The 27,890-nt window shown below is 50.2% G+C and overlaps 1 protein-coding gene across 1 annotated transcript; it reads left to right on the top strand.

The window, feature by feature from the left end:
• ZNF469 (zinc finger protein 469) lies at window positions 1-21,957 on the top strand. Its single transcript, XM_063141420.1, has 3 exons — window positions 1-46; window positions 7,954-12,268; window positions 12,317-21,957. Exons 2-3 carry the CDS (start codon window positions 8,156-8,158, stop codon window positions 20,978-20,980), a joined length of 12,777 nt encoding a protein of 4,258 aa, XP_062997490.1. The 5' UTR covers window positions 1-46; window positions 7,954-8,155; the 3' UTR covers window positions 20,981-21,957.
• The last annotated feature ends 5,933 nt before the right edge of the window (window positions 21,958-27,890 follow it).

Below are 27,890 nucleotides of genomic sequence, written 5' to 3'. Positions count from 1 at the left end.
GTTAAGCTGAGACCCAGCAGTAGCTGAGTGACGGAAGTTTTCCAAGGTACGTCCAACTGACGAGGAGGAGCCGGGGAGTGAGGTGGGTGGGTGGGTGTTTTCACGGCCAATGTTCTGCTTTTTATTCCTCGTCAGGGCCCAAACCATCGATCAGCCTTCTCTCCTCCTACTGACTGAACTTTGTTGCCACCTTCATCCATGAACACAGCAGCTTCGGGGTGTTTCCTTCCCCAGCACACCATCCAAAATAAATAAATAAAAATAATAGCCCTCTATAGCCTTTTACAGGAGAAGCAGACTTTTAAAACTGGCTGGGATCTGAAGTCGGAGGAGAGAAGCAGACACAGTTTACGAGAGAAAGTGATTTTTCAAAACCTCAGCCAAATTTTTGGCTTTCAGAGGCTTCTGTTTAACCTGCCTGGATATAATTTAAAACTTGACTAGACAGTGAAATGATCTTCTGTACAGTCACAATGCGCACTCGTAAGGCAGCCTCCTTCACCCTGGCCATAGTGGTGGCAGGAGTCCCACTTTGCAGAGGGAAAATTACAATTTGGAGAGCTGTCAGGGGACAGTCCTCTGTCTGAAGAGCTTTCTAGTCAAGGTCCTCTTTTACAATAAAGATACCTAAGATTGAGGGGAGACAGGATAGCGCTCTTCAAGGACTGGAAAGGTTGTCACACAGAGGAAGGACAGGATCTCTTCTCGATCCTCCCAGAGTGCAGGACACGGAATCATGGGCTCAAGTTACAGGAAGCCAGATTCTGGCTGGACATCAGGAAAAACTTCCTGACTGTTAGAGCAGTACGACAATGGAACCAGTTACCTAGGGAGGTTGTGGGCTCTCCCACACTAAAGGCCTTCAAGAGGCAGCTGGACAACCATCTGTCAGGGATGCTTTAAGGTGGATTCCTGCATTGAGCAGGCGGTTGGACTAGATGGCCTTGTAGACCCCTTCCAACTCTACGATTCTAGGACTCTAAGATCACCAGTTGGCGCCTGGATGGCAGACTGAGCAGGTACACAGGTCACCTGATCAACCTTTCCCACCATAGTATTGAATTTCTATTTAAATTATCATTACGATTTCTAAAATTGCATCTATTAGCATATAAAAACATTTTGCAAATTGCTGCCCTTTTTTATAGTGACATATTCCCGCTTTTACGGCCAGCCTAAGCTGGCATACTCCAGAAGGGTTGGACAACATTCCCAGCATTCCCAGCCAGTTCCCCCATTAAGCTGCTTCCTCTACCCACCTTTCAGGAAAAGTGCCCCAAATGAATGTCTTGGTAGAGAAAAGGAAGACATTCACAAGCTCCTTTGATGTCAGGGGTTATTTTTCTAGGCGGTGGGGGTGGGGGTTTCCTGCTTCGAAAAGGCACTGAAGGTCCCCCCCCTTCTCCCCACAATATGCTGGCTAAGTGCCTGTCCTTGAATCCATGGGGGGTGTTTTGGAATAATTCTAATGGATGCATTGCTGCTAAAATGCATCCACTCACTGGCTTTTACACACTTCTCGAGAGCTAGTTATGTTAGTCTGTTGCACAACTACATATACTGCTGGCCCACAAAAGCTTCTACCACAATCAATCTAATAATAATAATAATAATGCCATGAAATGAATCTTTCCAGGATCCATTTCACAGAATTGGACAAGTTGGGTGGAAAGGTTATTCATTTATAAACACGAGAGACTCTGTGCCCGGAACCCGTGCGCCCTTCCTCAGAAACTGTTTGTGATTTCAGCCTCTTCCGGTTTGGAATGGGACAGACCATAGCTCAATGGCAAAACACCCAGGTTCAACCGTCAGCTTCTCCAGTGAAAAGGGGCAGGGAGCACGGGATAGAAAAGACCCTTCTCTCTGCCCCTGAAGAGTTGAGGCCGGAGGAGGGCAACAGCAAGACGGATGAACAAGTTCTCAGACCTGGAAGAGGGCAGATTCCGGGATCTGGGTTTGACGAAGGTGCTGCGCTTCAAGGTTCCCTCGCACCTGGGCCCTTTCTCCCGATTGCCACCTGTTCTCGGCACGTCCCTGCCTCTTGCCCCATTCTCGACAGACTTTGGAACCCTGCCCGTGACTTAGAAGCCAAGCTGTTCTTTGCTCTGGCGCCCTGCACTAATGCAACTGTCAAACTGGGCCCCTGCAATGCAAATGTTGCAAGTTTCTTGGATCCCAAATAGAGAGCTTTGCATTTATTTATTTTTTAAAAAAAGAAACTTCCAAAATGCCTCCTTTATGTGGCTGAATGAGCCCGACTGTGATAATGTAGCTCATTTTGGCCTCGGATGTTTTTACCCTGGCATGGAGCCCTTGCCAATCTAAACAGCAGTAAACAACCTGGCCTGTTGTGGCTCCCATCAGCGCATAAATGGTGCATTGTTGTCAAAGCCGATGCCGGCTGCATGGAATGGAGAGGCTGTGTGTCACCTTTGGCTGGCTGAGAAGAAGAGGAGGAGGAGGAAGAAGAGGAAGAGCTATAGAACGCTGTTTTCTCCCTCCTCTGTCAGGCTGGAATTTATTTTGCCTCGCCCAGTGTGAAACCGCAGAGGGATTTGAGCCTGTCAAGGCTGCGTCGGCCAGGTCCCAGTTGATGGGCAGACTGATAAAATGGGCAGATCAAAGAGCTGGTGGGCGATGACCTCAGCCAACCCTTCTGCGGCATTTCAGTCCCTAAGGTGGGAGTATAACAAGCAGGACTGAGCCTGGCAGGTGGCCGCCGGTCGGTGTAACGGAGCATTTGACAGCCCCAGGCATGTCCCTTGGACTACAAAATGAGGGAAAGAGGCAATTCAACTCCACTGAAGGTACACCTTGAAATAAGAGATCAAATCATAGAATCGTAGAATAGCAGAGTTGGAAGGGGCCTATAAGGCCATCAAGTCCAACTGCCTGCTCAATGCCGGAATCCACCCTACAGCATCCCTGACAGAGGGTTGTCCAGCTGCCACTTGAAGGCCTCTAGTGTGGGAGAGCCCACAACCTCCCTAGGTCACTGGTTCCATGGTCGAACTGCTCTAACAGGCAGGAAGTTTTTCCTGATGTCCAGCTGGAATCTGGCTTCCTGTAACTTGAGCCCGTTATTCCGTGTCCTGCACTCTGGGAAGATCGAGAAGAGATCCTGGCCCTCCTCTGTGTGACAACCTTTTAAGTATTTGAAGAGTGCTGTCATGTCTCCCCTCAAATCTTCTCTTCTCCAGGCTAAACATACCCAGATATTAAACTGCTTTTGCACCATTGTTGTTGTTGTTGTTGTTGTTGTTATGCAATGTTTAATAAACCTATGTTAACCTCAGCTGAGGAATTAGCACCAAATTTCCCTGCCTCAAGTGCTGAACCTGTGGGATGAGCAAAGGTAGACTCTGCACCCAGCGTGAATGTGCTATGGGTTCAGTTCATCTATATGCTATGATTCTGTCTTAGGATGGCCACTTAGGTATCACCAAAAAAAGAGGAAATGCATCAGCGAAAGAGAGAGAGAGAGAGAGAGAGAACGAACACCAATTGGCATAAAAAGCACTCATGCTAATTTATACATGTAGATGCAAATTTAGAAATAGTTACTATAATTTAAATAGAAATACCGTCTCACCATAGAGTGGGAAACTGTGATCAGGTTATGTCCTGTGTTCTCGCGCAATCTGCTGTCCAGGTGCTGTTGATGGGCAGTTTCAAAGCCCTTTAGGTCTTCCTTCCGATGGTTCATTATGTTTAAACCAGATTTGGACTGGACAGCATTTTGGACAGATGATACCTTCAAAATAGAGGACAGTCCTCCGTAAAAGAGAACATATGGCCACCTTATTCCATAATCTTATGGTGCAAGCTCACGACAGGATTTTGGCCAAAGTATTTAGCATCTTGAGAATGTGAATATTTTCATTTGGTTGTTTTTAAAGCAAGTTACTAGGTCTTAAGGCTGCAAAATTAAACTTGAGCGTGTGTGGGCAGATCTGACCCCAGTCCGCGGGAGTTCTTAGATACTCGGTCATCTTTTTGGCTTCCAAGCATTGTTCACACACTTTTAAGGCTAGCTTTATATCTATAAGGACTAGAAACTTGTTTCTTTTTTTAAGAAAGAAAATGGAAGCCAAGTTTCTCAGGAAGCTAAATGTTTCATGCAGCCACCATATTCCGCGGGTTTTCTGTGCTTGCACAGAATTGCAGCATGCAAGCAACCTCGGAGGTACCCAAAGAAGACCCTCAGCCTACTAGAGAGAGTAGCAGAATATGTTTTGCAGAAAGTCACAATGAGTGTCTCTTCGTGGGCCTGCTTTGTACCATTTCTGGGCCAGAAGAACAAACCAGAGACACTCCCAGGATCGACAACAAGAAAGGTGAAGCAGGAGCCTGGACTAAAAGAGGCTTCAGAGGGGTCACATTTCCATCCCAAACGCAGCCTTTTCAATGCAGCGGCTGAGTCTGCTCTGGAGACAGGAGCCCTCACCTGGCTGTGCCTTGTAAACGCATCGATTTGCATCCCCTGAACACCGGAAACTGCCTTCGGTTGAGCCAGGCTATTGGCCCATTTTCTTGTCTAGTCAGACACGCAGTGTCTCTCTGCAGTGGAAGCTAAGCCCTGCCTCTTCGTGGAACATCCAGGAGACCTCCATGGCCCAAATGGGGAAGCCAGATTAGGCCGGCGGGCCAAGGTTCTCCACCCCTACTCTCCAGAGGCTCAGTCAAGGAGAGCTCCTACCCATCACTTGCTCCCACCTGATCCTCTTTTAATTGGAGTTTAGTGAACCCGGAACCTTCCACATGGGAAGCATCTGCACCGCTAAGAAGGCAGGGTCCCTCCCCTGAGTATACAAAGCCCTCGTGGTGCTGGTTTGCCTTGCGAAGCTCAGCCGGCCTTTCCCAGGCCTGGTTGGTCCACATGCACAAATGTCCACACTCGCAAGTGTCTGTGAAGAAGAGACCCGAAAGGCGCATAGAGGAGGGTTTGGAGGAGTGATCCCTAAAATATGTCCCACACTGTAACAGAGATGGTAGTGATGCTTTTTATTACAAAAAGAAAAGAAAAAGGGCTGAATTTGTTGCCCTTGGGCAGGGGTCTACAACCTCAGGCCTGCAAGCCAAATCTAGCCCACTTGGTGGGCCAACCTGGCCCACTGAGGTTCACCAGATAACCATGACCCCGTTCCTCCAACCACCACCTATTTGGATCTTTCCTTGCTTTTACGTGGTTTCTTTCCCCCATTGGAACGCCTGTCCTCAGGCTTCGTTGCTGCCGGTAAGAGCTTTAAGCTACAAGGTGCTAGGATTTGGGGTACTTTGTCCCCACCCCGTTTTAGCCTTCCGCCTCGCCCACCGCTAGAATGCAGCCATTGAGAACTTCTCCCAAATGGAATTTGGTCCTCTGGTAAAACAGATCCAACGCCCATTCTCTGGAGGAAGAGCCAACAGACCTAAACACGGCGTCTTCTGTGTGCTTCTGAGGTTTCCTCTCTACACTTGTACATTTGGTGCCCTTTTATCATCCTTTCCACGAGTGCCCCTGTGGCGTTACACCCCACAAGTCAGTTCCCAAATGTATGTCTGCAGTTTGTAAGTCTGTGGTGAGTTGAGAATGTTGGCCTGAGTGGGCGGAGTTAGAATGTCTGGGGAGGGGGAGGAGTCACATATAAGGGAAGGACTGAGGGGATTGTGGGGGACTTTTGAGGTCTTCTTAGAGCAGCCTTCCTCAACCTGGGGCGCTCCAGATGTGTTGGACTACAACTCCCAGAATGCCCCAGCCAGCTGGCTGGGGCATTCTGGGAGATGCAGTCCAACACATCTGGAGTGCCCCAGGTTGAGGAAGGCTGTCTTAGAGTCTTTAGTGCTCTCTGTGTTTAGAGTACTTAAGTTCTGGGAAATTTGAGGTTCAGTGCAGAGAGTGGTGTCTTTGGAGTGTGGTGTGCACATAGTTGATGTATATTAATCAATACAGATAATAAAGAAAGCTCAAGAGTGATTGCGTGAGAGAAAGGAAAGTGCGTATGTGAATGGGTGAAAGGATTGGATGAAAGGTTTCAAAAAGGTTTTTAAATGTTTTATTTGAAACAAAGCTTGTGAAGTTTTGAAAATAAATTTTAATTATGTTGTTTTCAACTACCACAAAAATCCCACGTGTCTGTTTGGCATTTATCATCTGAAGTTTACACATTTAGCACCCTCTCTGACAATCATTCACCTCAGCACATATAACTCACAGTGTTTTATTTTATAGATTGAAATCCTTCTCCATTGAACCCCTTTCTCCACATAGTTTGGAGGAAGGTGGTTTTTATCCCTTGGCCTCAGGCGTATCAAGCGGTGGTGCTTGGCTTGAGCAGGGAGTAGCCGCGGCCAGGCTTGGTGCTCAGAGCCTGTGTCGTGGCAGCCCTCCATGCACACAGCTCGCGCATGTCCTTGGGCCATCCCCACTGGGCTTCCAGATGTGCAGCACGTCACCTCCAGCACAAGGCCCTGCACCCATGGAATCCATCCAGCCATTCAGCTGTCAGCGACCAAACACGGGAAGCGGAGGGTGGCATTTTCCAGGAATAAAGTGATGCTCCATCCCGAGAGAGGACCAGAGTCGGGGAGGAGGGAGGGGGCGATCCTCAGAGCTGGGCTTAAGAAATCAAAGCTGCAAAGTAGAGCTTTCTCCTGACAATAAGCCGTGGGCGGGGCTCTTCTGTCATCTTCCGCTGCTAAGAGAAATATCTCTTAAGGCACCAAACATGACTCCCTCAGCAGGTTTCAGCTGGAGGTAAATTGCTTATAATAACCTTTGAAGTGCTGGAGGGAGGGCGGATCTGTCAAGATGGGCGTGTGTGTGTGTGTGTATCTCCTTCTTCTAGGCCAGCAGGCAGCCTGGATTTCTCCTATTCTCTTCTGCATAAGGAAGGCTGTCGTCCTAAAATGAAAAGAAAAAGAAAAACCTCAGGAACAGGGCCTAGGCAATGGGCCTGTGCAGAAGACACCTTAAACCCTGCTGGTTAAAGCTTTTGGATTAAGGTGTCTTGTGCAATGCGTTCTGCTAAACCCTGCTCTGTCACTAACCCCAGTCAGACTGTATGCAGTAGTTCCAACCATGGCTTAAAGTGTTGTGTGCGACAGCATGGGTTGTGGTTAGTGCTAACCCCAGAGAACCACGGTTTTGCTAACAATAGAGCTTGAAGCGTCATCTGAACAGGCCCCATCTGGGCAGTGGTCTAGGGTAGCAATATTCCAAGGCTCTTGCTAATTGAGAAATTCCTCAGAGGAGAACACAATCCCATCCTCAGAGCCATAGGACAACCTGATCAGAGTTAGGGATGTATGTATTTTGTAAAATCCATCGCAGAAAGAAAGAAAAGGTTTATTGTATCTTAGCAAATTGCCACTATACACAATTTCAGTGAGAAACCACTATACAATTTAAACCTCCACTAATGGAGCATCCGAAGTTGAATAATTTCCCATAGCGTGCATCCGAAGAGCATTGACAAGGAAGTGAGATGTTCTGAAAGGTAAGTATTTGTCAACATTAGATTGCAGAATCCATTGGGTCAGATTCACAGAAATCCAAACTCATTGCATTCCGTGGAGGATTTCTCTGACATCCGTAATTGGAATGTGTAGGCCAGGGGTCCATTTCGAAGTGCACGCACTACCATGGCAGGGCCCTTCACCACATCCCAAGGAGAGCCCCAAAATTCAGGCAGCTGCGGTGGTTCAGAGCAAGAAACCAGTTTTAGCCATTTTTGCCTCCACCAGGAACAGGTCTTTTGTAAAGCTTTACGGCCCCGTTCAAAACCAGACCACCCCAAAATGGCGGCCGGAGCCTACTGGGAGTTGTACGGCTTTTTTCCCTGTCTAAACATGCATGGGGTCAAGAAGAAAATGCCCCAGTCCTTAGGTTTTGTCAATAAATGCAATCAAACTTGAGATGGAGAACGCACAGATCTTTGGGAATACTGACAGGGCCTTTCTGTTTTACAGGTCTCATGTGGAATATCAAGATGAACCCTCTGCACACTTCATATGCAAGCCCTGTCTTGTAACAAGCATGGGATCGGGAGCCCTCCGGGAGGTTGAGGTGCCTCATGGCCTCCAGTGGACAAAGCACAATGCTTGCCAAGGAAAGCGCTTGCGTTGAGGAGCCGAGGGAAACGGGTTCCTTTTAGGCTTGGCCTGTAGTACCATGATGGGAGAGAGTCAGCATGCTTATGCCACCCACGAGACCGAGTCTGTCGCCCAAGACAAAGAGGTCAGCTTTGAACAGTTCAGCAAGGAAGACGTGGATGCCTTTGACAGTCGGTTGCTGGACGGCTCAGAGTCGCGTCCACAGAATGGGACCGAGAATGGATCCAACTTTGCCGGCGTCAAGGACAAGGAGCCTCAGAATCAGAGGGAGGCTGTGATCCGGCCCCAGCAAGCGGGCAAAATAGACTTCAAGTCCCTCCACAACCGGCCCAAGTTTCCCAGCGACAGCCCTTGGGGGGCAGTCAAAGGGAGCCCCCAGTCTCCCACCGGGAAGGGCCGAGCGAGGGAGAAGAGCAGGCGGTCGGGGAAAGGCGAGCGGGGCCACCAGCAGCTCTATCGGCTCACAATCAGCAATGCCCGGCCCAACCCGACCATCGGAATCGCGTACCCGCAGCAGAAGGTCACTCCCCCCAAGAAAGCTGACGTTGGCCGAGGACCCATCTCGGGAAGCTATCGGTTCCATGTCCCCAGCATCCCTGAAAGAGAGGTGGAAATCCAACAGGAAGATCTCAGCTTTGCCCGGAGTTTCCCAGAGGCCCCCTCAAGCCATCTCTCTAGCAACTATACCTCACCGACAGCAACCGCGCGCCCGAACCATGGTGCGAAGGGACAGGGCCCCGCAGGCATCCCTCATGAGAATCCTGGCACCCACGGGCCGCTACATTATTTGGAGTTCCAGGGTAATGGGAATAACTCGTGGCCTTCGCCAGAAAAAAGCCTCCCAGGTGCTAACAGCGGACTGCCTGCCCCCAAGCCTTTCCCCTTTCCCGAGAGCGGCAAAGCGAGCGTGCATGGTTTGGGGCCTCTGTCGTTTCAGTACCCCTTCCCGCCTTTGCACGGCGCGGCCGCGGACCCGTTCCAAGGTGAAGCGCATGCTCAAGATTACGTTGACGCGGCGTTGGCCTCCAGCCAGGCTTCTCACGGTGCTTTCGCCTTCCATTCTTCCTCCAGGGACTGGAAAGAGGAAGGTCTCGGCGGCGGCGGCGGCGCCTACGACAATGTGGCCGCGGAGAGCAGGACCTATGCGCTGGCGCCTCCTCAGCCGGCGCAGTTTCTCCCGCCACAGGCTCAAGGGCATTTGCCTTGCTACAAAGGAAGGCACGAACACTCCACTGACCCCAATGGTGCTATCTCCCCTTCTGGTGCTATCGACCCCAAACTAAGCACTTTCCAAGAAAACCCTGCCGTTTTCCCACCCAGTTTACATGTCTCCAGCATGCCAAAGCTGATGGGTAAGAGGCAGCCTTTGTCGAAAGACAGCGTCACTAGTCAAAGGATCCTGGACCCGGGTAGCTCTCTGAGAAGGACCCTGCCACCGGTCTCTCTCCCCCAAGTGCACTTTCAGAACAAGGCGTACAGCGACCCCCCAGCTAGTGGCGTCAGCCCTGGCTCTGTGCCTTTCGAGAAGAACCTTCACGCTCCGGTTCAGGCCCACCCCCGGCTCCTGCCGTCATGGGAGGGAAGCAAAAAGGCATACTCCCCCATGGAACCCAGCCTCGCAGCATATCCCAGCCCCGTCGGTGGCCAGCTCTCGTTCGGGTGCCATTCGGGGCATCACGCCAAGAAGCCCTGGCAGCATCTCCACCTCACCTCCCCGATGCCCGGCCAGAACAGAATCGAGCGGTCGAGGAAGCTGGCGAGCCAGAAGCTGCCTTTCCCCCTTGGGGTGTCAGAATGGGACGGAAGCGGAAAGGCGGCCAAAAGCCCCGGCGCTTATCCTAGCAAAGCCCTGCTGACCGGCGAAAGCGCCGTCCTCTCCAGGCACGATCCAGGCCCCGCAAACTGTAGCTCCACAAACGCTTTCTGCTTTGAAGCAGCGAAGGATGCTGACCCTCTCGCGGTGTGTGGTCCCCGGAACAAGTCCCTCTTCTTTGGCGCGAGCCAAGCGGTGCCACCGGCGTCCTCTCGCCTCTCTTCCACCCCGGCTCTTGTGTTACCCCCAGCGGCCTTGTCCGCATCGCCGAGCAATTCCCCGCTCCCGTCACCTGCCCCCAACCCCACCAGCGGCAGCACCTGCTCATCACTCTCGTCCACTTCCAGCAGCCCCAACAGCTACGGCTTTGAAGACAGCGTGGCGCTGACCGCCTCCCCCTTCTTCCGCGCTCAGTGCCACCCGAAGGACAGCAACAAAGCCTTCCACGCCGCCGAGGCCCTGAGCTCCGGCGCCGTCCACTATCAGACGGCCGACCCGATCAAGGCCTTTCGCCTCCCCCAAGACACCTCCAAAGAGGATCTCCTTTACAAAGGCCTCCCTGTGGACAGCCACTTCCACAAGCTCAGCATGGAGACCCCCAAGGGGTGCGTGGAGGGCTTTGAGGCTGAGCTGCCTCCGCCGCCGTATTCCTCCCACCACCTCCTGGCCAGCTCGCTGAGCAGCGCAAGCCTCGACCAACTGGATGTGTTCCTGACCTGCAAGCAATGTGACCAAAACTTCAGCAACCTCTCCTCGTTCTTGGAGCACCGCCAGTTCTGCAGCTCTCACACGGTGCTCCAGGGTCAAGCTAAAGAGTCTTCCCGGGGGGCAGGAAGCCGGAAGCAGCTTCACCTGCCTCCTGAGTCCCTCAAGCACACGCAAGCTAACCCGGGGCTACTCCTGCCCCCTGAGCCTCATTTGCAACTGCTTGCTTTGAACAAGACCACGGATTTCCTGGCAGATGGCGAGGGCAAAGGGGAGCCCAAGGACGACTCTCTGAAAGGCAGCCAGCTTGGCAGCCTCGCCGCGAACCCCCTGCCGCTTAGCACTTCCGACTTAGAGATAGACGACGCCAAGCTTGATAGTCTGATCACGGAAGCTCTGAACGGGCTGGGCTACCAGTCGGATAACCCGGAGATTGACAGCAGCTTCATCGACGTGTTTGCGGATGAAGAACTGGCATCTGCGAAGGTCCCCAACGGTGGGGTGCCTTACAGAGCGAAAGAGAGCTCAACTTCAGGGAAGAAAACAAAGCACACGGGGATGGACGGCAGCGTGAAGACATTGAGCTGCTGTGGCGAGCATCCCAGCGGAGACCCAGCCCAAAGCAGAGCAGCAGGGAAGCAGCAGGGGCATAAAGAGAGGGGGGCGAGCTGGTTTCCGGACCGAGGAGAGGAAAGGCTCGGAACTCAGAACAGCGCCGAATTGGCTCCAAGTAAGGTGACGGATCTAGCAATGTACGACGGGGCACAAGCCAATGCAAGCGCCCAAATGAAGGTACGGAGGAAGAACGGCGGCAGTTCCTTCCTGCCCATGAAACCAGCGGCCAAAACTATGTCAGATGCGAAGCAGCCCAAGAACGTCAGCCGTGCTTCTTCTCTGGGCGGCGACCTCCGGCCCGCCAAAGACGGGAAGAGGCGGAAGGTGCGCAGCGGCACGTGGAGCAAGGAGCTCATCCACAAAATTGTCCAGCAGAAAAACAAACTCCACAAACTGCACCCGAAGAGCAGCAAAGCCGCCCCGGCCCTCTCCTCCCTGCTCGCCGACCGCCTGCTTCCGGAAACGAAAGCCGACAAGTTCGGCGAGTACGAATACATCTCGGAATCGGACGACGAGAGGGTGGAATACGCCAAGCGCCACTGCCGGAGGAAGCTCGGGTCGAGGTTCAACGGGAGGTCGAGAAGTAGCTTCAGTCGGAGGTGCCAAGGGAGAGGGGGGAGGGAGAAGGAAAAGGAGCCGGCCTGGAGATACGGTCCAAGGAGAGACGGCCAAGAGCCCAAGAGAGCCACAAGCAAGGAGGACTGTGTGGCCAGAGTGCTCAGGAGAAGCCGTCAGTCATCAACCAGTAGCTGCGGGAGCACGGGTTTATCCAGCGAAAGCAGCAACAGCCCCCAAAGCACTGAAAGAGCTGATTCAGACACGGAGAAGGAGAACGAGCAGAGGAAGAGACCCCTGCAGAGCTCCAGGCATGCCGGACCTCTTCCGAGAGAACCACCTAACGTTCCTGAGAAACAAATGGTTGGGAGGAGCCATAAAACGTCCTCTGACCTGTCCGCAGAGCCAAGCAGGGTTGACTCACCCATAACCCAGCCGGTAGCTTTCGAGGAGTATCAGAGGGACAGTCCAGACATCTCCCCGGTCATTTACACACCGGAAGAGGAAGGTTTGCTACAGACCCAAGGGAAGCCGCGTCACAGCAAAGGTGTTCTTGACAATAGCCCATCCGTGCTTTTTTGTATGGAAGATTCAGAACAGTACAACAGGAGTTCTGGCCCTGATGCTGATCATCCAAGGTCTATGCCGAAAGTCCCAGATTTCGGCATAGGAGTGAACCAAAACTGCCACCGCTTCGCTGCCTATAAAGGCGAGGCCTTGAAATACCAGGCCGATGAATTCGTCAGCCCAACCTCCATTGGTAACCACAGCATCACTAATGACGAGTCCGCCAACTATGAACGAGTTGACATGAAATGCCTGAAGAAGCAAAAGGAATTCATTGCTCCTATCAGCTGTTGCAATGATAATCCCATTGGCATAGAGATAGCCAGGAAAGGACCTCATGCACTTGGGAACGCTGCCGAAGCATTTTATGACTGCAAGGAATTGTCCAATGGCTATGACTCATCGGGCCTCTTCTCTGGGCCTCCAGTCACTGAAGCAGCCCATGGAGACAACATCTACTTGTGCCAGGAAGATGTTGACATCGGCTCCTTCAAGCAGAAACACCACGAGATCGCGCCCTATGAAGCTGATAATGAGCTCAGCCAAGTCTCTTCTCCTCTTAGCTTTGAGTCTTCTTCAGTATTTGGGGAGCTCCCCGTCGCTGACTTTGATGCCACCTTATACGACGGCATGGCTTCAAGCAAGGACAGCTATGTTCCCTTTGAGTGTACTGGTCATCAGCTTGGCAAAATGATCCCCTTTGACCAGCAGTATTCATCATTCCTGCAAGAAAAGGACTGGAACCTGATGGAGGAAGCCTCCCCTGTGTTGTCGGAAGACCTCGCTCCGTTTCACAGCCTCTCTGTTGAAAAAGCAGTAGCAAAGAGGTACCCGGGTGATATTGACCACATGCCTTTGCCCGAGAGGATGGCTGATTACAATGTGCCTTTCATGAGCGGTATATCGGATGATGAGCTTGAGATCAAAAGGCTGGTCACTGAGCTTGAAAGTCAGCTGCAAACGAGCAAACTTAATATGGAGGAGGCATCTGTTGAGCACCAAACACCCAAACACCACACCACCACCACTGAAAACAAGGAAGCTGTTCACCCGTTTTTGCCCTTAACTCTGGACCAGGATGGTGATGGGAAAGGATTATTCCTAATGGAGGCCGAGTTTGAGGATGCAAACCTCCTTTCCGCAAAAGCTTGCGGCTGTGAAAACCCAGGAAATGAGAAAACACTACTTCCGACTTTAGACGGCAAATACGGAAGCCACAGGGACCCTTGGCCATGCTCGGTGCCATTCAGCCCATTACAGCCCTCCATGCATGCACCATCTGCTGCTGACCTGATGCTGGCAGGTCCTTTTAGCTGCAAAGGCGACCAAGGCGAACTTCATGGAAACCTGAAGGGTGTCATCATCTCTGGAGAAGATGACTTTAGGGAGATAAGGGATGCGTCTGCCATAGTCATGCAAGATTCACACCTTTCAGACCTATCTGACAACCTAGGGGCTCCCAGCTATACAGACCATTTAATACCCAGCCCCAATCCATTGTTCCCTAAAACTCTGGAGGCCAACAGCCTAAACTTGCACGAGGCTTTGCCACCGAGAGCAGATGCCGTCCCAGAATTGCCACCAAAGGAGAAAGCATTTGATAGCCCTGCAGAGTTAGAATCATATGACCACCAGGTCCCCTGTTTGCAACCGGAATTTGGGCTACCAGACGTTGGCGCTCGAGAGGCTGGTGGCAACTTGCCTCCTAATGCACAAAGTATCAAGGACCCAGAAGAAAGGCACTTTCACAAGACCAGGTCACCCAAAACATTAGAAAGCTCAACACCCTTCCAAAGAAGCCAGGATGGCTCCGTGCTTCTGGAAAAGGCCGAGGAGATTGAAAGCCAAACTGTTGACCAAAGCCCAGCCCCCTGCGATAAGGCTAGCGATGGAGAACATTTGCATTTTGATGTGTTGACCTTTTCCAAGGAATTGGATGAAGAGGCAGAATACGAGCCAGCACCCCAAGGGAAGGCAGCTAACCCACTGCAGCAGCTGCAATTATTTGTGGCCAGGACCGTCAAAAACAACGAAGAAGACTTGCTGATGCCCTGTTTCCCAGTTCTACATCCTGCTAGTCACCTGCCCACAACTGCTGATATCCATCCTGAACAGGATGAGGAGTCCATGGGTGGTGTGCAGAGCGAAGAGATGGCAGAGAGCCCCACATTGGAGAAAAGGAAAGGGTCCCTGGTTGAAGGATCTGAGAACATAACCCAAGTATCTGATCCAATCCAAGTGTTTTTGGAACCATGCAAGGAGGTGGAGTATCTTGGCGACAGGCTCTCCTGTGTTACAAAGCCAGCACTGCTAGAGAGCCCTGAAATGCACAATAATGTTACAGGGGAGGAACAGCACCACTTAGAAGATGAATGTTCAGGGATGGGTGACATTAATATGTGTGCAGATGGCGTCTCCCTGGAGCACAGTAACCTCTCACCGCTCAGCAACCCAATGGTAACCTCATTGATAAGGGAGGAGGGAACTCAAGGCGGTCAAGTTACAGGAGAGGTGGAGGAAGACCAGGAAGAGGCAACCTTGGCATTTAGGAACCACAGAAAATCCCCCTTAAGCCCTGGATCATCTGAGAAGGAAGCTCCCAGCTGTGCTTTGTCAGCCATGCTCAAAGGGCCTGCTGCGTGCTGCTCTCCTTGGGGTGAGCGATGCCATGAGGACCAAGCGTCGGGGACTGCAAAAGCCCACCAGAGAAAAGGCAGCCGGGATCAGGTGGGACAGCTGCAGCGCAGCCTGTCTTCAGCTTCCTCCAGCCTTCCTGCACAACAGTTTGAGGATGATTATCTCCTGCCCAGAACAGACTTCAGCTCAGGAACGGGCTTGGTTTCAGCAGAAGACCGTGGCTTAGGGAAACAAAGCAGTCACTATGTAGGAGGCCCCCTGGATGGTTCCTCTCTGGAGGTTGACTTTTCTGATCAGAAAGATGTGCTGAAAAAGGACATGGGTGATGTAACATCCTCTGGCTTTGGGATGCCACCATCAGAAGATGCTCATGGTCTGACTGCTGCAGAGGGCCACCACATCCCACTCTTGGCATGCGGGTTCTCCTCTGGTGCTGAGCAGACTGCTGTTGGCAATCACACACAGAGTCCTTCAGAGCACAGGGAACAGGAAGGAGCACTACCGTTCCCTCCCAGCATGCACCATTGTAGCAACGTTTCTCCCCTGTCCTTGGATATGGCGGACAACATGCCTCCATGTCTTGCAGAAGATGCGGCCCATGACTTGGCAGAACCTTCAGAGAACATCCCTATGCATTCAACCTCTTCTCTGCACTCTGGTAATCGGGTGCCATCCCTTGTCAAAACAGAAAGATCCTTGAAACTACACACAAACATCTGCAAATCCCCCAGCCAGCTGCTGTTTAAAAAGAAGGACCTTTCTGAAGATCTGCCCAGGCATCCTGATCATGAAGACAGTGACGTGTGTTCTGTAAGGGACATGATCACCAGTTCACAGCCACCATCTCTGCAAGGCATCTTGCTTGAGCAGCCCCTGTCAGAGACGGATTCCGCTCTGATTACTAGTAAACATGCGGAATTAATATCAATGCCCCAGGAGGCAAAGGAAGTTGAAAGCTGCCCCCAGAAAGATCAACCCCAGCCAGGGATCTTAAGCAGAGATGTTGATGCTCAAGAGGTGCCAGTGGTCAATCCCACCAAAACAGCTAATGGTTGTGGCGCTGACCTCAGTGCTGATCAATATCTGGAGATGGCAGAGGCAGGACCCCAAAATGCTTCACAGAACATAGATAGCAGAAGGAACAATTTGGAGAATGAAGACTCCGAATTGAATGGGACAGTGGAAGGGACTTCTAGCTGCATGGAGCAAGAAGAGAGCAAAGGGGGAAGTCTAGGAGATGGTTCCAAGACAGGGCAACCAAAAGCAAAGAAGAGGAATGGGCTGCCAGTCAGCTGTGAGATTTGCTCAGTTTCTTTTAGATCCAAAACGGGGCTGATGAGACACAAAGCCGTGAAACATCAAAAGAAAAAGGACAGCGCTTCGTTGCTGGATTCCAATCTTGCACCACTGGAAAAAGTATTAAAGTCAAGCACGCAACTCCCAAGGGAAAACAGAAAGACGTCCACCAGAGAGAAAACATCTAGCTCACACATTTCAAAAGCACCCAAGGGCCAACCCTTCCCTAAATCCTACGGAAGCCAAAGAAAGGAACACAGTAAAGAAATCCAAGAAGTTATTAGCAAAGTACTCAGTGACCTTAATGTCACTTCATTGGACATAACCCATGAACTTCAAGCCACAAATAGGCCAAGGAAAGAAGTTAAAACCAAGGGTATGAGCTCACAGGTGGAGGGATCAGATGAGCTGGCCCCCAGGTCTAGAAAAGAACCAAAGGCAAGAAGAAAGGACAGAGAGGTCAGTGCTGGGGGGCCAGACGGTTTTGCTGGGAAGAAACTAAAGGGAAAAGCAAGGAAAGCCAGAGTGGTTTCAAGCCAAAATGAGATAAGCAGATCTTCTCATCTGGAGACTGAGACCCCTAAGATATGCTCTAACATGACTCCCTGCACTGTAGGCCTCGTTCTGACCACCGTCACTGAAGAACAGGAGAGCAGCTCTACCTCAGCAAAAGAACAGGCCAACGTACGGTCACCTTCGCCTCCTCGCCCTTTGACAGTCACAGAATTGGAAGATGCTGGTGAAAGAAGATCCTCAGCCAAGGAGATAGCTGGACAAACACCTCTTCAGGATATCGAGAGCTGTCAAGAGCAGGCAGAAGATCTAGAGTCAGAAGGGAAGCAGCACACACAAGAGAGATGGCCAAGTGGATCCACAGAAGACGTTAAGGACGTGCTGGGCGATGTTCAGGAAGATCAAGACAAGGACAGAAGCAGAAAAGAACCTGAGTCAAAGGAGAGTTCTTTTGAAGAGATGAACTGTAGAAACCAGAATAACCCAATGATATGTATACCAAGTCCCAATAGACTAGAACAGTCCTGTCATGCTGGAGCTGCTGAAAAGAATTTCCCAGATGTCATAGTAGAGAAAGCATCTGATGCTGATGGCTCTTACTCTGTGGATTCCAAGTCCTGGAGGATGGAAGAGCTTCATCCAAGGAATGAGGCCCCTGGTGATGGTACGGCAGAGCCAGACCTGCAGAGCTTGTTTGATGACGACTCTACATTTTCACAGCTTTTCCCCAGAAATGACCACTTTGCCCGTAGAAAGTGCACCCGGGTGTATGGAAAGCGGACCAAGAAACCCAAACCTGTTGCAGAGGTGAACACTAGGACAGAAGGCACGGCGGACCTCTTTACGATCCGGATGGCTTCAGATCTTGGTGAAACCAGCTCTTTCTGTGTCACCAGGGAGGATCCTTGTGAGTATGACACCATCTCCATCGATGACGCTTTGATGCTTGACATGTGTCATGGCAGCAAAGCAGTGGCAAGTGACAACAGTTCTGGATCCACCAAAAGCATGGCTCTTCAGCCAGATACCAGAAGGAGGGAAGAAGTTACCAGTGTGAAGAACGGCGGTGCATTGAGTGTCCTATGCCAAAGGAGTCCAACAGGGACTCTTCCAAGCTTGAGTAGCTGGGGTAGTCTTGAGAAGAAGGAAGAAAACATTTCTGCCGATGGAGCGTTACTCAGCCCATCCATGGAGCTCACTAAATCAGAAATGGAAGCCAGCCCAGAACCTCCTAACCTGGAAGAAGAGTCCTACGACACTAGAACGAATGAAGACTCATGCTCACCTGTGTTTCAAACAATCAATATGGAGATGTTGAATGCAAAGTTTGAGATGACAGACATGTGCTTCTACAGTGTTGGGGAAGATCATCTCAGTCACTCAGATGATGAATGCACCTTAGGTTTCAAGTCAACATCAGTCCTGCAAGGCAGACCCATGAAAAATAAGCTAGAAGAAGGAAAGCAGGGGAAAACCCGGAGTGACTTGAACCTCAAGACAAAAGACAAGCAATACAAATGCAAAGTATGCTTCCAGTGGTTCCTTACTTTGGGAGAACTGGACTTTCACAAGCTCACCCACAACCCTTCCCCTCCTCCAACGTGTTACATGTGTGTCCAGAGGAAGTTCAGCTCAAGGGAACAGCTGAGGGACCATCTGAAGGAGAAGCATGCCAAGAACAAAGCCGGCCTGTGGGCCTGCGGGATGTGCCTGAAGGAGATCTCTGAGGTCTGGATGTACAATGAGCATTTGCGAGAGCATGCCACTCAGTTTGCCCGGAAAGGCCAGGCTCAGAAGACGGTCCTGGGATTGCCCGGCTGTTTCAGTGAAGACGAAGCAGCCGTCACCCATTTCCTGAACTCCATCATATGTCGGAAGCCCAGCAAGCCCTCTAAGCATGTCGACGCCGGAAGCAGAGCACCTGCTTGCAAAGAGAGCAGAGAGCCCAGAGAGCCCCCTGGGCAAGAAACAGGGGTCAACAAGGACTCGCTGGAGGTGCCCTTCAGAACTAAACCACCAGCATCCTCCTCCAAAGCAACAGCAGCCCCATCTCCTGACCCTGCCCCGAAAGTGGATGGGGCTCCGAAGTTGATGCCTATGCACCCCGAATGCAAAGATCCATCTCGTGATTGCCACCACTGTGGGAAGCAGTTCCCCAAGCCCTTCAAGCTCCAGCGCCATCTGGTGGTGCACAGCTTGCAGAAGATCTACCTGTGCCACAAGTGTCCGATGTTCTACCAGGAGACCAAAGAGCTCCGGAGCCACCTCAGCCAAGAGCACGGGATGGCTGAGGAGACAGACATCAAGCACACCACGCTCTACGCCTGCGAGCTGTGCGCCGATGTCATGCACGTCATCAAGAAGTCCTTCATCTGCAGCACCTGCAACTACACCTTCTCCAAGAAGGAGCAGTACGACCGGCACATGGAGAAGCATCTGGTGGGAAGCAGCAAGACCTTCAGGTTCCGAGGTGTCATGCGGCCTGGCACCTCTGCTAAGGATGGGGAGAAGAAAATCAAAGAGGAGGTGTGCCCAAGGGACAATGTGCCAATGGCCAAGAAGAAGAAAGTGGCCCACCACAGCAGCTCACTTGCACCAGGGTCACCTCGGGACTTGGATTGTAGTGATGCACCCCAACTAGCTAGTGAGTCTCTGCTACCTCCTTGTGGGCCTCTGTCCATGGCAGCCAATGGGGTCATAACACCTCCAGCCCAGATCCCTGTAAAAACAGAAGATCTGGTGGGTGACTTCCCTAGTCTCTTGGCTGAAGCAGAAAAATCTCCATTTCATGGCCTGTCTCCACCCCCTCCTCCTGCACCCATGGAGGTATCAAAGGGCCCAGAATCCAAGCACATTGCTGCACTTTCCACAGGACTACAGATGGAAGGAGACTCCCCTGGTGAGAACCTATCTCCTTTCTTAGACTCTTCTGGTCCAGTTAGCATTAATCTCTCCAGCTTAGCACATAACAATCCAGTGGCAGCCTCACCGTCACTGTCCGTGGCTCATCTCTCTGAGAAGCACGACAAGGAACCAGATATTCCAGAAAACATCATCTTGAGCAGTAAAGCAGAACAAGCCATGGGGATGTGGGACCATCAACAGTTAGATGAAAACCCCATGAGCAAGAAGCCAGAGCTTTCTGCTGCAAGTCTTGAAGCTATGGAGTGTAAGGAGTCTCCTAAAACACGGTGTAGTAGCAACCCTAAGCCAAATGAAACAGCTCCTCAGGGAAGTTCCACCAAGCTACTGTTGCCTGAAACTCCCCTCCCTGCATTGCCTCTGAAGGACAAGACATCGTCACCTGCCCTAAACCGGCCCGCCAAAGAGACTCCTTCAAAGAAGGTCACGGTTGGCCAGGCTCATGCTGAGAATGCTGTTAGTGTCCCCTGCTCCATGGGCAGCACAGAAGAGGTCTTCAAGCCTCCCTCCTTGAAAGACAAGGCCCTACCAGATACGGATGCTGCTTACCCAAAAGTCAACGGCACCGCCATCGGCACGAAAGAGAGCAACCCGACCAAGCCTGGGAGCGGCCATCTCCGAAGCGAGGCAGCAGGCACCCTGGCAAAACATAACCATTCCGATCTCAGCAAAGGCCAAGAAAGACTGGCAGCAAACCATCTGGCCAAGCTGCACCCCAAAAAGAGGAAAGAGCACAAGTGCTCCCACAAAGGGAGTTCAGCCTCCCGGGAGAACATTGCGGGCGACGGAGGCAAGAAGAAGAAAGCCCGGACGCAGGACGCAGCCAGGGGCGAGGGCGTCGGAGGGTTCAAAAGGGCAGAGTGGCCCAATGGCGAAGGACTGGCCCTCTCCCCTCGGAAGAGGGACACTCACTGCAACAAACTGACCCCCAAGCTCAAGGGGGCCGTGGCTGGCGGCCAGCTCAAAAAATTGGTGCTGGACCAGTGCTTTCAGAAGAAAGCAGAGATCCGCCATGCCAACGGAGACTTGAGACGCAAGAAGGACATCTTGGGCAGCAAGGCCTTCCACCACCTCTTAGCCAAAGACCCCTCCACCTCCCTGCCCAGCTCTTTAAACAGGCACAGAGCTGTCCAAGGTGCTAAGCTGCCTGATACTCACAATTACAGGACGGCGGAATCCCAGAACAATCTCTTAAGCCAACTGTTTGGGCAGAAATTAACTAGCTTTAAAATTCCTTTAAGAAGAGATACTTCTGAGTAATTTATGAAAGTGACTTATGGTGATCCTTTGCTGCTTTCATGGGGTTTGCAAGGGGGGGGAGAATTATCAAAGCATTAAATTCGTTTGTGTAGCGTGATTTCTCTGTCTAGCTTAAATGAACTTGCACTGCAGCCTCTGAAATAGTTTTGCTTTGTGTCTTACTAATCTACTTTAATTCACCTGATTTATCATGCAAATGCTAGAACTTTGATGTTGCTGATGATTTTCATGAACTAAAACTGTAATCGCTTTGGGCAGAGCAAAGCGTCAAGAGGAAATGCTTTATTGGAGAAGTGCTGAGGTTATAAGGGATACTTGCAAATCCCAGCCCCTTTTTAGACTGTGTCTCTGTTATCTTTGTACAAAGTACTTGAAAAGATGAACTTCATTTCAGAGACGTCTTATTCATAAGGTGCAGTACACTGTAGAAAGCATTTTTTCCCCCTTCCTGGAGATTTTGCACAAATAATCCCAAACGATTTCATTTAATTGGGAACCAGCCTAAGACATGATACAATTTTTAAAAAAAATTAAATTAAGAACGAAGCAGGCCTCGGTTTGACAGACAGCCATTTCCAAGAATGTGGCATTCAGAAAGAACTGGTACGGCCATGACAGGTGTTTTGAAAGTTACTGCCTTTATTAGACCACTGTAAATGTTGCCGAAAGGGATTTTTAAAAAATGTTTATTTTTTAAAAGAGAAATGTATGTGCCCGCCCCCCTCTAACCTAGCTAAACTGCACCTTGAAGATTTGTGATATAGTTTCTTTTTAACTATTGTTTTAATTATTAATATTTTCCGGCGAGAAAACTGTGCCCACTTAACAACCCCACGCAGCACTGTGTCCTAATGACCTGTAACAAATCATGTTAAACAAACAAACTCTTACTGTATTGAGATAGTTGCTAGACTTGGTATGGGCTTTATACTATGCAGTTAACTGGTGCTATTTTTATTTTTGTAATGTGAATACAGACAGGAACACACACACACACACAAGTCAAGGAAAAGTTGGGAAACTTGTGAAAGACATTAACAGTTGCCTGTATAAACCTAACACAGAGAGTGCAGGATGGTTTTATCATGAATATTCTCCTGTAAATGCCAATACCCCGCAGTGTATTCAACATAGGTTACATCTTGAGGCTTGAATCTCAGGTGCAAAAGAACACTTGGAAGACGATGAAGTGTTTGTTATTAGGGGGACCGCCAAGGTCGAAGCGGAGCAGGAGGGGTAATGCACTGAAAGGGAATTGAATTGGGGGGCACACCCTCAGAATACTTTGCGTGTGTCTCGCAAACTATTTTTGTCTTATTTTGGAGATTTTTTTTTAAAAAAGGAATTAAATGGCTTTATCCTGTTAATATGTACCTTTACAGTTTTTTTGTGTAAAAAATATATATAGTACGTTAATTATTATACGTTGGGTGCAATGCATTATGTTAAAAGTTTTTATTTTGGTATTTGTCAGAAAGCAGAGAAAAGTGCAGAAAATGCCTTTTGTGGTTTGTTTGTTTTTTATAATGTTGTATGGGTGCTGTTTGAGCGCCTCTTTTAATATTGTTGAATAAAGTATGAGATGAACCATACAAGGTGGTACTGTAAAACAAGAGGCCCAGATTTATCCTCTCAAATATAGTCCAATATTTTCACAGAAGCTCGTCGGTCTGTGTGGCATTTTTCAGGCAGTCTGCTTTTATTGCTTTCTTATCCTGTGGAGGTGGGCTGGGGCTTGAAAGAAAGGCCCTGGAGGTAGGGGGTGGATGCATGGCAGACCGGACAGTCTGCTACCAGGTCCAATACCAAACTAGGCAAAGGCTCAGGCCTTAGCTAGACCCAAGGATTATCCCAGGCAAATGGAGGGGTCGTCCCCGCCTGCTCCTGGGATCCCCTGTGTGTCATTTGGATGCACAGGGACAATCCTGGGATATAGGCCTGGTCTAGCCATGGCCTCAGTTCACTTGTGGGACTCACTGCTGGAGGATGTTGTGATGCTATTGCCAAAGAATTTAAAAAGAATCACTGATCATAGAATCATAGAATGGCAGAGTTGGAAGGGGTCTACAAGGCCATCTAGTCCAACCCCCTGCTCAATGCAGGAATCCACCCTAAAGCATCCCTGACAGATGGTTATCCAGCTGCCTCTTGAATGCCTCTAGTGTGGGAGAGCCCACAACCTCCCTAGGTAGCTGATTCCATTGTCGTACTGCTCTAACAGTCAGGAAGTTTTTCCTGATGTCCAGCTGGAATCTGGCTTCCTTTAACTTGAGCCCGTTATTCCGTGTCCTGCACTCTGGGAGGATCGAGAAGAGATCCTGGCCCTCCTCTGTGGGACAACCTTTTAAGTATTTGAAGAGTGCTATCATGTCTCCCCTCAATCTTCTCTTCTCCAGGCTAAACATGCCCAGTTCTTTCAGTCTCTCTTCATAGGGCTTTGTTTCCAGACCCCTGATCATCCTGGTTGCACTCCTCTGAACACGCTCCAGCTTGTCTGTGTCCTTCTTGAATTGTGGAGCACAGAACTGGACGCAATACTCAAGATGAGGCCTAACCAGGGCCGAATAGAGAGGAACCAGTACCTCACGTGATTTGGAAGCTATACTTCTATTCATGCAGCCCAAAATAGCATTTGCCTTTCTTGCAGCCCTATCACATTGTTGGCTCATATTCAGCTTGCGATCTACAACAATTCCAAGATCCTTCTCGTTTGTAGTATTGCTGAGCCAAGTATCCCCCATCTTGTAACTGTGCATTGGGTTTCTATTTCCTAAATGTAGAACTTGGCATTTATCCCTATTAAATTTCATTCTGTTGTTTTCAGCCCAGCACTCCAGCCTATCAAGATCACTTTGAAGTTTGTTTCTGTCTTCCCAGGTATTAGCTATCCCACCCAATTTTGTGTCATCTGCAAATCTGATAAGCGTTCCCTGCACCTCCTCATCCAAATCATTAATAAAACTGTTGAAGAGCACTGGGCCCAGGACTGAGCCCTGCGGTACCCCACTCGTTGCCTCTCCCCAGTTTGAGAAGGTTCCATTGATAAGCACTCTTTGAGTCCAATTCTGCCGCCAACTGTGAATCCACCTAATAGTTGTTCCATCTAGCCCACTTTTAGCTAGTTTGTTAATCAGAATGTCATGGGGCACTTTGTCAAAAGCTTTGCTGAAGTCAAGATATATGACATCCACAGCATTCCCACAGTCCACAAGGGAGGTTATCCCCTAATGGAGGTGCATTAGTGGCTACTCATCTACCGTGTCTGAAACTTCTTGTGATGCTACTCCGAGACCCTGGATTCATGACAGATAACAGGAAGGGCTTCTTCACAACTGCATAGTTAAACTATGGAATTTGCTACCACCACCAACAGCCACCAATGGGGTCTGATCCAGCAAGGCTCTTCTAATGTTCTTACATTGAATCCTACAGGCACTGCTATGTTCTCATGCATGCTTGGCCCACAATTTATTTGTATTTATCAAGCATATCCTGCCCTTCTGTCAAAGGACCCCTGTAGTTGGGTCTGGGATGCTGATTGGTTGGGATTTGCTATACAAGTCCCAGTTTCTAGTCCTTTGCTTGGCTCCCTGATTGTCCACCTTGACTCCTGCTTCATGGCTCCATCTTCACACCTTGGCATTACAGATTTCCCCAATACTGCTTACTCAAATCCCAAATCCAGCCAAATGGAGGGGGATACTAGATTCTGTGAGGATAATTTATCTGGAAAGTGGGGTGGGCGTTAAAAATTAAATAATTGCGTTTCCGTAACTCGTTCTGCTTTATTCTAGCCATGGGGTAGCTTGTGCTTCCCTTGCTGACTCCCCACTCTGCCTTCCTGCCTTGGGAAGTCACTGGCAGATGGAGGGAAGCGTTCCAACTGTGTGCCGAACAAAATCTGTGTCACGGGAGGCTCCGTTGCATCACGAGCTGCTATCTTTGCTGCTGTTGGGCACAAGGAAAGCCCACAGATTCTTTATGCAGCTTATCAAGTTTGCAGATAGGAGCGTTCTGCTGCATTTCAAAAATGCAGAAGATTTAAAAGAAGAAGGAGGAACGTGCAGAATTATATGAACCCTTGTTCCCACAATAGAGGGAACGTCTCCCTGGACAGGCCTGGTCAGTCTCCCTTTGTCCTCAAGATGACCTCTGTGTGTGCCGTCCTGAGATCCGGAGGCATGGAGGCCACCGCAAAGCAACGGGTATATTATATTCTTTAATTACTGTTGCAATCATAACATTTAAACACTGTCAATGAGAGATAGCTCATAACCGCAGGCTAGAATCCTGCCACTTGGGGCTTGTAACTAAAACTGCAGGATTAATTTGATTAATTGATAGAATTATTTTCCAAACCACTCTTTTGTTTATGGCGGCTTAAAATGCTCAGCGCTTGCACCCTCGCAGAGTGTTGCGAAGTAGAGATAAAGTCTGGCTGAAAATAATTAGTATGGCTTAATTTAGGGAGGGGAGTAAAAAAAAATAACCTCCCTCCCGCTCAAATCTTGTCAGGAAATTTACAGCAGCGCATCTTTTGCAAGCGGGCTTTGGCAGGAAATATTACGGGATTGGAAATGGGACTTCGAGCCTCCGGCCCTGATATACGGCACTCTGGATGCAAATGCACCAGAGGGGAAAATATTCCGTACCTGTCCCTTCCAGATTTCTACCTCCTCCAGATTAATAGCATTAAGTGCTTTCAAAAGCAACAAGCCCCTTTGAAAGTCCTCGGGCAGGCTTAGAAATAGCCACTTCCAGGTGGCAAATGACACTCTAAGGCAGCTGTGAGCTCCAGTTCCCTGTCGTATTGGATTTTTAAAAACACCAGTACCAGCAGCTCAGGGTGGGTGTGTAAGACATGCCTTGCCAACCTATCCTCTAGGCCAGGAACGGGGAACCCGTGGCCTGCAATTCCCATCAGCCCCATACAGCATAGCTAACTAGCTGTAATGATGGGAGTTGTAATCCATTCAGATACCCAGAGGGCCACAGGTTCCTTAAACATGCTGTACTCTCAGGTATGCAAGCACCAGGTAGGATTACACAGCAATGAAGAAAAGGCACTCTGCATGTGCTCAGGAGTCCACTGTTTCTATTATCTCGCATTTTTCAGGCTGAAATGGGTTCTGGAGCTAAACCCTGGCTCAGATTAACCCTGTACTGATTTCAGTGGCATTTACAATGTTTGAGCCTTTTTAGTTGATGGCAGTTCATAAAATGATGCCTGGTGTGGAGAGGGAGACTTTTCACACTTTCTCTTAATACTAGAACCCCAAAGGGATCATCATATCCCATGGAACTGATTGGTGGGAGACCCAGGACAGATTAAAAAAAAAAAAAGGGGGCTTCTTCACATGGCACATAGTTAAGCAATGGCCACCAATTTGGATGGCTTTAAGAGGGACCTAGACAAATTAATGAAGTAGAATAGGGCTATGCATGGACCACGCTCCCCGATTCACCTTGGAGGCTGCTTCAGAGCCCCTGAAACAGCCCCGATTTGCCTCGGGGTGCTTCGGGGGTTGCCCGCCTCACCTCAAGTGCCAAAGCTGAAGCGAGATTCGGGCCCTCCAACGAGACTTGGTCTTTTCCTGCTCTCCCTGCTGCCCCTGCTGCCGTCGACGCCAATGCATCTGAGAAGAACCAGACCGTGATTTTAAGATATTGTGGGGGCTCTGATTAGTACCTCTATGGCCACCGTAGTTTGTGGCCATAGAGGTACTAAACTTAAAATCTCAGCCTGGTTCTTCTCAGATGCGGCAGCAGCGATGACGGCAGCCGGCAGGAGTGAGGAGGAAGGGGCGATGGCACCAGGTAAGTGGCCCAGTGCCACTTTGAAGCGGTCCAAGGCACCCCCAAAGCTTCAGAGCCAATCAGCTTCGTCTTTGGGGCACCTTGGGCTGACCCAGAACCACCTCAGAATTGAGGCAAGGCAGGCCAAATCAGCCTGCCTCACCTCGGTTTCGGAGATTCCTCAGAGGCACTGCACAGCCCTTAGAAGAGAAGGCTATCAATGGCTACTAGCCCTGATGACTATGTGCTACTGACAGGATCAGATGGTAGTCACTGGGAGGAAGGGGGAAATAAGGGGAGGGCAGCCCTTCATCTCAGTCCTCCATGGCTGCACACCTGAGTGATGAGCAGACCATCAAGGTCTGGAAGAGTAATTGGGGATTTACTCATCAAATGGAGGGAGAAAGGTGTCAAGGGGGAGCATGAAACTCAGGGAGACGGCATAAGGAGTGGTCATTTTAGGAAGATTCGCAACCCCAGCTGGGAGTCCAGTACTGTCAGGTAGCCCTAGCCTGTTTTCTCCATGGGACGCCCACATCCTTGTCTGCTCTGAGCAAGCTGAGCATCTCTACAGGTAGGAGTTTGCCTCTGAATGCCAGTTGCTGTGGAAGGGGGGACTCAAACCAGAGGGTTCTCTACTTGTACTCATAACCTGAACATGGGCTTCCCATTGGGCCATCTGGTTGGCCACTGTGCCCACAGTGGACTAGAGAGGCCTTTGGTCTGACCAGCAGAGCTCTTCATAAGGACATAAGATGACCCTGGTTGGATCAGACCAAGGGTCCGTTTAGTCCAGAGTTTTGTTCACACAGTGGCCAATGGAAAACCCACAAGCAGGACATGACACAACAGCACTGTTCAGCTCATATTTCCCAGCCACTTGTATACATAGACATGCTGCCTCTGATATTGAAGGTAGCATGGAGCCATCAAGACTAGTAGTCAGTGATAGGCTTCTCCTCCAGGAATTTGCCCAGTCCTCCAGTGGTTACACCTGGGCAATTGGATCCTGTAGTTTCTCTCCTTATTGCCCTTCTGTTCTGATGAGCTGCTGGCCGTCTCCCTGATCCCATTGGCCTCAGTTGGTGTCTCACCTGGGTCAGCACTGGAGTCC

This window comes from Elgaria multicarinata, chromosome 14 (genome assembly GCF_023053635.1).
Source record: "Elgaria multicarinata webbii isolate HBS135686 ecotype San Diego chromosome 14, rElgMul1.1.pri, whole genome shotgun sequence".
Taxonomy (NCBI): Eukaryota; Metazoa; Chordata; class Lepidosauria; order Squamata; family Anguidae; genus Elgaria; species Elgaria multicarinata.
The sequence above is the reverse complement of the archived record's forward strand: the minus strand, read 5'-3'. Positions and strand labels throughout refer to the sequence as shown.